Raw genomic sequence first — 9,245 nt, forward strand, 5'->3', positions numbered from 1 at the left:
CTACCTGGGGTGGGGGGTGGGGGAGGATATAGGGGGGGGGGCTGCAGATCTCTGACTGTAATAAAAAGGATCCCTCCGTTCTAGATGCTTTGGGATAGAAACGTTGGGTGTTAATCTGGGATTTAAAACTGCCTTTGGGGCCTTAAAGAGGATTTAAGCCCTCACTTTGAAAATAGAAATGGAACAACTGAATATCGGAACAGATGCCAAATTGAGCTGCTGTGTTTCTTTGGCTCTCTCCTTCCTTCCTTCCTTCCTTCCTTCCTTCCTTCCTTCCTTCCTTTTCTTTCTTTTTGCTTTTCTTCCTTTTCCTTGTTCTCTTAGCTTCCTTCCTTTTCCTATTTCTTTCCTTCAGCTGTCCCCTTGCTCCCTCCCTCCTTTTATTTTTTCCTTCCTTCCTTCCCTCCCTTCTCTTTTTCTTTCCTTCCTCCCTCTTTCCTTCCTCTCTCTTTCCTCCCTTCCTCCTTCTCTCTCTTTCTCTCTCTCTCTCTCTTTCTCTCTCTCTCTCTCTCTCTCTCCTCTCTCTCTCCTTCTTTCTTTCTTTCTTTCTTTCTTTCTTTCTTTCTTTCTTTCTTTCTTTCTTTCTTTCTTTCTTTTCTTTCCTTTCTTCCCTTGCTTTTTCTTTCTTCCTTCCCTTTTTCTTTCTTCCTTTCTTTTCTCTCTCTCCTTCCATCCTTCCTTCCTTTCTTCTTCCTGCTTTCTCTTCCCTCCCCTGCTGCAAATACTCCCTCCGTAATTCAGAACCCAGAGCCAGGAAAGTGGCATGGATGTTCGGGCCTGAAGTGCCCGTGTGATGCTCAAACCGCAGCTGCCAAGGGGGGGGGAAGGACCTCTGTGCCCATCAGGCTGGGCTGGTGGGTCGTGTTCGAGAGATGCCGCAGCAGAGATTGGGGGGGGGCACCCTGGGCGGGAAGCAGCTCAGCCCCCCAGCCCGTCTCTGCTCTCCAGGCCTGCTGTGCAGGCAGAGAAGGGGGGGCGCTAGTGCCCCCCCTTGGCCAGCTGAGGAATGACAGGGGCGGAGAGTGACGGAGAGGGTGACTCACCCTATGCAAATGTTCCACCAATGGCTGCCAGGACAGCCAGCTGGCATGATGGGAAACACGCAGTGGGGAGAGAGAACCCCCCATTTTCACCCCCAGGAGATGCGGTTGTAGTCCAGCCCAGGCGAAGAGCCGGGCAGAATCGATCCACTGATCTTAAACTGGGATCGCTTTGCAAGCCATTCGTGCTCCCCGTAAACTCGAGGACCCCCTGCACGGGAGTCTCGGGCCCCGTCCGCCTGCCTCTGGTATCGCTTCTCGGCCTTTTGGCTAAGATCAAGTGTAGTATCTGTTCTTATCAGTTTAATATCTGATATGTCCTCTATTTGAGGACTACATATTAAATGGATTTTTGGAACTGGGAGATGGAATAGGGGCTTGCTCCGTCCACTCCAAGCATCGGCCTGGTATTGCAGTACCTCCAGGAACGGTGCACCTCCCCCTGGGAGGAATCTCACGGGTCAAAAAACAGATCTTGCATCAGAAGCTCCTTGTGAGGGGGATCCTCTGAAGGGGTCCTTTTATCTGGGGTATTCCCACAGGTTCTCACTAACCAGGGTGAACCATGGTGTTGGTTTTCATTTGCCACCATCATCTACTCTCACAGAGAGGCGGGGGGAAGTCAGTTGCTGTGTTGGGTGGAATAGATCAGAAAAGGATCCAGTTTAAGGCTAGCAGGGGGTGCTCAATTGAGTGGGTTAAAAAGGCTTTAAATGCCCTAAATAGATTTAAAGTTTCGAATCTTGCAGAAATGTCTAAGATTTCTGCTTATTTGAAAGATCATTCACAGGAAAGATATATTTCAGTTTGGAGGAGATGGATAGATTATATTCAGAACAAATATGGGACTAAAAAGTTCCATTTAGCTTACGAGTAGATCTTAGTGGGATATTGTTATTGGTACTTTGATTGTAGTTATGTTAAAGGGGAGTTAAAGCACATTATGAATTTGGTTAATTGTATATTATGCATAATTTTTATTTAGAATATGATCATTGTAACTATAATCCTGTATTTAGCTCTGGGAAGTGGGGGGGGGAAGTGGGCGGGTTTGGGGTGGGAGGGATTTGGGGATATATTGTAAAATTTTGTTTTTGTAAAACACTTTAATAAAAAAAATGCCCTAAATAGATCAGAAAAGGATCCAGTTTCAGGCTAGCAGGGGGTGCTCAATTGAGGAGTGGGTTAAAAAAGGCTTTAAATGCCCTAAATAGATCAGAAAAGGATCCAGTTTCAGGCTAGGAGGGGGGGTGCTCAATTGAGGAGTGGGTTAAAAAGGCTTTAAATGCCCTAAATAGATCAGAAAAGGATCCAGTTTCAGGCTAGGAGGTGGAGGGGTGCTCAATTGAGGAGTGGGTTAAAAAAGGCTTCAAAAGCCCTAAATAGATCAGAAAAGGATCCAGTTTCAGGCTAGGAGGGGGGGTGCTCAATTGAGGAGTGGGTTAAAAAAGGCTTTTAAAATGTCTTAACAGAATCAGAAAAACCTGTCACTTCTCTTCCTTTTAAAGACCCAAACCAAACAAAAAAACCCACAAACCCACTGTCTTATCTTTGGTTAGCAACTCTGCAAGTAAGAAGATCCATGAGCAATCGGTCCGTAAATCACTGTGAATGGTGACCGCTCGACAGGCGGAAAGAGAAATCCTTGGATCCTTTTCTAATTGCTTGGGAGGGGAGGGGAAAGGAAAGGAAGAGAAAAAAAGGAGGGGAGCGATGGAGAGAGAGGATTGTCGTTTGCTGAGCCATTTTTGCTTTCTGCTTTTCCTCCTTGGCTCCTCCTTAGCCCTCCTCCCTCCGAGAAATGGCAGCCACGAAGGCGTTTGCAGAAAAGCTGACACTCCTGATCCAGAGGCTTCCTGCGTCGGTCGCTCCTTATTCTTCCTGGACAGGTGGAGGAGATAAGGAGATTTTATTTTATTTTATTTACTTTACTTTAGTGTCGTTCAGCTTAGGATTGGTTTAGCTTAATTTCGCTTCGTTTAATTTATCGAATTGAATGTCACCTAATGTTTACGTTTATTAGCTTAGTTTAATGTGTTCTTATTTTAATTGGTTTCAATTTCATTTTATTACTTTAGCTTAGCTTAGCTTACCTTCACTCAGCTTCATTTAGTTCATTTAATCTAATTTTTAAACTGGTTTTTTTAATAGCTTAGTTTAATGTAATATTCTTTTCTTTTCTTCTAATTTTACCACTTTGATTATTTTAGTGTATAGTGTAGCTTACCTTAGCTTATTTTCATTTAGCTTCACTTGTCTAATTTTTGAATTTATTTTTTTATTTTATTAGCGTAGTTTAATGCAATATTTTATTTTATTTATTATTATTATTATTATTATTATTATTATTATTATTATTATTATTATTATTATTATTATTATTATTAATTTTATTTGTATACCGCCTTTCTCCCGAAGGACTCAGGGCGGTGAACAGGGCAATACATGTTAAAAAACATGTATTTTCTTTTAATTTTCTTTTATTACTTTAGTGTGGTTTAGTGTAGCTTAGTTTAGCTTCATTTCCATCCGTTGCTTCTTCTGCCTTCTGGTGCTTTGGAGAATAAGTTAACCCCCCCCCTTCTTTGTGGCAGCCCCTCAAATATTGGAGCCCTGCTATCCTGTCACCCCTGGTCCTTCTCTTCATTAAACTAGAGATCCCCAATTCTTGCAACCGTTCTTCTTCGTCTGTTTGCACCTCCGGGGCCCCCGTAATCGTCTTCGTTGCTCTTCTCTGCACTCGTATCTGACGCAAAAGGATGGAAAAAATGCCCCCCCTTACGTCTGATTGTGGGGTGCTCACGTTCAATTTCTGTCCGTCCCACCCACCCCCTTTGCAGATGATCTGCTTCGGAACATGGACCAGCGGGAAGCCTGGGATCGCTTCTACTCCCGGAGGGAGAAAAACGGACCTCCCCATCCATTTGACTGGTTCTTTGGCTACAAAGAGATCTCAACGTTTCTCAGCTCCATTCTTGGGGGGCTGCCCCCTGGCCGGGCCCGGGTGCTAGATGTGGGCTGCGGCACTTCGTCCTTAGGCTTGGAACTCTACCGACATTCATCCGTCCAGGTTCATATCTGTTGTCTGGACTTTTCCTCCCCGGCCATCCGGTGTCTCTCTCGGATGCTTCAGGATAGCCCCCCGCCGCGCCACCCTCTTTCCGAGCTGCGGTGTCACTTGGGCGACGCCACCAAGCTCTCCCACCTCTTCGCTTTGGGGTCCTTCCACCTGGTTCTTGACAAAGGGACCTGCGATTCGGTCCTGCGAGGATCCCCTCGGCGAGCGAGACAATTGGTGTCCGAGTGTCTACGAGTCCTGACCCCGGAGGGATGTCTCGTCCAGATCTCGGACGAGGATCCGGATGCCAGGGTGCCGTTCCTGGAAACAGCCGGCGGAGCCAACATCAAAGTCGGGGAGATTGCCAATCTTAATGGCATCTCGTATTATGCTTACATGCTCAGCCCACGGGCTCCAGACCCCTCGGATGTGGGGCAACCCGCCGCAGCTCCGAGGAATCCAACTGGCGAGCGGCATTGAGTGAAATCTAACAAGCGCCCTAATACCCATGCATCTTTTATCATACACTCCAGTTGTTTAGCGGTAGTTAATTTGTTTTATTTTCTCAGTCTGAACTCTCCTGAGTTCCGCTTTGTGAAGCAAAGTCATAAACACAAGCAATCTCTCTCTCGTTATCCTATCTGTCCATCCATGCATCCTTAGGGCCTTTGTTCAGATCAATCAACTTTTGGGGAACAAGCCACGATTGGCTTGTTTCCTGCAGACCAAGAAGCCAAAAAAGCTAGTTTCCTAATGGCAGGAGCTCTGCTCTTAGCACCACAAAGTAAATATGGTGGTTAGTGGAATTCTTGAGTTCAAATACAAGATTGGCCCCGTTCTAGAGACTTGAGAATACTGCGATATGTTTAAAAAAACAAAAACTGCCATCTCTTGATTTCATTGCAATTAATTTATTGAATTGGTAGGAACCATCCAGAGTCTTTCAGAGTTGGGCAACATATAAGCATGTTCAATCAATGCAAATTATTATTATTATTATTATTATTATTATTATTATTATTATTATTATTATTATTAATTATTATTATTATTATTATTTAGAATGCAGTACATCTCTAACTTCCTAACTGTTGCAACACGGTCCCCATTTCCTTGAAAAATGGCCAAGCCAGGTTCTCAAGTCTGATCCCAAAGCCGACTCCACTTTTACAATAAGTTGCAGGAAACACGAGACACTGATTTTATTCCGGGATCAGCTAAATTCCTTGCAAGATTCTCCCAACTATTTCAACGGAAACCCGGCTGAATTTTAACTCGGCTGAACGGGTGGAAATGTTGCCATGTGGGTGTAAATCTTTCATTTCAAACCAGTCCTCGGCTTACGACATAAGGTTGGTGTAGGAGGTTGAGGAAGACGAACTAGGCCAAAATGGGGAGGGGGGGTAAACGGCCTTCACAATCTCCACGTTGACTCGGCGGTACTAGCCAGGTTTCCCATCCTGGTTCTGGTTTATAAGAGGTTTATGAAAACATCGGCTTGTCCCGTCAGTCGCAGGTTAACAAAGCCAGCTTTGGGTTTTTATACTAAGAGCTCTTCCACGTCGCTTTCAAAAGAGGCGAACCCTAAAAACGGTAAAAAATTAAAAAATGGTAAAGAGTTGAGCGCTATTTGGCATTATTTTATTACAAATATACGATACCTTAATCCCCTAGAAGAAGCTCACTATTTACTTATTATTTGTTAATTTAGTCGTAGCCTCAGGGATTGGGGTGCTCGCTCACAATTGGGTAGTCCTCGACTGAACGGCCAGAGTCGGGACAAGAATGTCTGTCACTAAGCAAAGCAGTTCAATGAGTGATGCCTAATTTTATCAATTCTTTGGCCATAGTTGCAGTCGTTAAGTGAATCCAGCCTCTCTCCCCCCATTGACTTGGCTCATTGAAGCCAGAAGCATTTGGTGATCATGTGATCCCCGGGATGTTGCCACCATCCTAAATACGACAAGGGCCAAGGGCTCCAATTTTGATCTCGGGATGCAAAGATTGTCATAAGCCCCATTTTTCAATGCCGTTGTTGGTTCAGCCGTTAAATGAGTGGGCGTAAGTCGAGGACCACCTGTAGGACCACAATGGTGAAGCTGGTCAGGGTGGATTTTGGCTCGTGGATGGATTGATAACATCTGGAGGAGCTTCCAAAGAACATCTGGAAGAACTTCCCAGGAACATTTGGAGGAAGTTCCCAAGAAGAGGTTCCTGGGAACATCTGGAGGAGATTCCCAGGAACATTTGGAAGAGATTCCCGGGAACACCTGGAGGTGGTTTCCAGGGGCATCTAAAGGAGCTTCTGAAGATCAGCTGGAGCTTTTCGGGAACCTCTGGAAGAGGTTCCCAAGAAGGGATTCCCAGGAACCTCTGGAGGAGCTTCCCAGGAACACCTTGAGAAGATTGCTTAGGATCCTAGCAAAACAGTGGCCGACCAGCTACTCAAAGGGTCCCAGATGACCTGGAGGCCAACCATTCTCCCAACCCCAGGCTCACCAGCCTCCAGTTCCTCCTCCTCCTCCTCTTCAGCCAGGAACTCATCTTGCTCAGCCCCTTCCAGCAATGGGAAGTCCTCCGGGGGCCACAGCAGCTCCCCACTCTCCCCATCGCTCCCTTGGCTGGGCTCCACCACGATGGAGGGCAGACGGCTCTTCTGGAATAGCAGAAAGGGTGTCTTCTCACAAGGCCACCGGTCCGGCTCCTTGAAGCCATCCGAAAGCCTTCCGGCCTTGTCCAGAAGCTCCGGGGGATCCTGGCAGCACATCTCTTCACAGAGAAGGCCCGTGTCCAGGGGAGGACTCTTGGAGAGCTCCCAGCCCAGGTCTTGCGGTGGAGTCAGAAAGTCCTGGGGGAGGGAAGATAAAACACCAAGGGGATCTGCCTGAGAACAGATGGGGCGTTTATTTTATTGTATATTCTATCTATTCTATTCTATATTCTATTTTTTTATTTTTTTATTATCTCTATTCCACCTTTCTTATATTTTACAAATAACTTTTAAGGAGGTGAACGTATCCACTTTCTCCTTGTTCCCCATCACAACAATCCTGTGATGTAGGTTGGGCTGAGAGGGAGGGACTGGCCCAAAGTCACCAAGACGGCTTTCATGCCTAAGACGGGACTAGAACTCCCCGTCTCCTGGTGATTGGCCCAAAGTCACCCAGCTGGCTTTTCACTCCTAAGACCTAGAACTTACTTTCTCCTTTCTAGCCTGATGCCTTAACCACTAGGTCAAACTGGCTTCTACCTAGCTCAGGATTTGTGTGGAAGTCGATACCGGTGTTGCCTTGAACCGCCGAGGAGGCCGCGAATGAGTTGGGAAAGAGAAGCGGATTGACCCGGAGGGGGCCGTTCCCCTAAAACGAGGGGGTGTGTGTTTTGCAATCAGGAGAAGCACCCCTGAGCCTTACCTGCCTGTTCAGAGAAGGATCAGAGCAGGTGCAATCTTCTTTGGCCAAGCTCCACTGCATTTCTTGGCTGGCGTTTAGATCCGGCTGGCTGCTCGGCGTTGGATTCGAATCCTGGGCCAGACTCCGATAAGGACTGTGTTCATCGGCCGAAGTCCTGGGATTCTGACACTTCTGGACAATTTCCATCATGTTCGCATCTGCGGAGGCAGCAAAAAAAACGCAAGCAGACCTCGTTTAGCGTCCGCAATTGGACTCAAGTTGGTCATTTGGTCATTCAGTGGAGCGGTCAGTAAGCGGAAACCGCAGCCGTGCCCAGGACTGGAGTTCCGTTTTCCTTTGCTGGACAGACCCGCGAAGGCGGTCAATGGGAGCACCAGGTCACAAAGTGACTTTTTTTCAGCACCCTTGCAACTGCGACTGGTTGTGAAATGAGGCAGTCGCTAAACGAGGACGGCCTCTCTTGGATTTTAGCAGCTCACAAATAAAAGCAGTGGAGGGGGAAAAAAAAGATACTATACAACCAAAAAAGAGAAGAACCAGCATCTCACGATCCATATTAAATGCAAATCCATCCGAGGGTGATTCGCTGGGCTCGGCGGCCTGGCTCTCAACCCACCCCACGGCTGGCTGGGGATGATGGGAACCGTGGTGCATTCCTTTCAAGCTACATCGACCATCGAGATAGGTCTCGGTTCTCTTTCCTTGGCCGCGGTTCCTGGAAACCATCCTCCCAAGCGCTTTAAGCAAGGATTAGCGGCCTTCAAGAGATAAACGTCCGGATTGATATTTCAAAGAGGCCTTTGGCCTTTTGGCAAGATCATCCTGGGGCAGAGGAAGAGGTCAGCCAGAAGAGGAACCCCCCCCCCCTTCAGATCATCCTGCTGTGGGGCAACCTTAATAGGAGACAGCTGGCCTGTAGCTTGCCAGAAAGTTACAATTATAATAACAGAGTTGGGAGGGACCTTGCAGGTCATCTAGTCTAACCCCCCACCCAAGCAGGAGTTATTTGCAGCAACGCTGAAAAACGCACATCTGTTTTGGGCTAAGCTGCAGCTCTGGTGCGTGGCCCACGTGAAACTGGAGGTCCAGCTGCTAAACCAGTGTTTTTGAAGTGGGTGATGTTCAGATGCGTGGACTTCAAACTCCCAGAATCCCCCAGGCAGCTTTCAGATACTGCCGTAGAGGCTTGTGCTGCCAGCGTTAGTGGGAGTGTTTTTTTCCTTGACTAGGCCGTTTTTCACTGAGTTGTAAACCGACAATGCGGATAAGGCAAGCTGGTTTGTAGGTAAACACCAAACCTCTCTCCCTTCTAGCACTAATGATGTTACCTAGTTGGGTCCTGAAACGTCTGCGAGAAAACAACCCCAAACCCCAGGCTTGGTTAAAGGCAGATCAGCAAGAGCCTTGCCGGTGTCCAAACATACCACCCTCTTCTAGTTTGCAAGATCAGAGAAATCAAGAGGGGAGAAAAGGAGATGAATTCCAGCAACTTTTAACCGACGCTAATTTTGAACCCCAAGCGTCCCATCTCCATGCATTTCTTCACCCACCCACCCACCCCGCCCCCATTGCTTACCTTTTCTTGAATCAAAATAGCTCTGGTCTAAATTTTGGAAGCCGAAGGAGACACGGTCCCTAACGGCAGCTCATCCTTTGGCCTCAGTCGACTAACTGGGGGGGCTGGAGAAGAATCAGGGCTGGAGTCACCATCTGAAGCGGCCCAGGTGACAATGC

General features: G+C 47.1%; 1 protein-coding gene across 1 annotated transcript; it reads left to right on the plus strand.

The window, feature by feature from the left end:
- The first annotated feature begins 2,654 nt into the window (after nucleotides 1-2,654).
- Nucleotides 2,655-5,763, plus strand: CSKMT (citrate synthase lysine methyltransferase). The gene is made up of 2 exons (XM_083374736.1): nucleotides 2,655-2,929; nucleotides 3,881-5,763. Exons 1-2 carry the CDS (start codon nucleotides 2,842-2,844, stop codon nucleotides 4,576-4,578), a joined length of 786 nt encoding a protein of 261 aa, XP_083230862.1. The 5' UTR covers nucleotides 2,655-2,841; the 3' UTR covers nucleotides 4,579-5,763.
- The last annotated feature ends 3,482 nt before the right edge of the window (nucleotides 5,764-9,245 follow it).

The sequence above is a fragment of the Vipera ursinii genome (assembly GCF_947247035.1).
Source record: "Vipera ursinii genome assembly, chromosome: 15".
In the NCBI taxonomy this organism is placed as follows: domain Eukaryota; kingdom Metazoa; phylum Chordata; class Lepidosauria; order Squamata; family Viperidae; genus Vipera; species Vipera ursinii.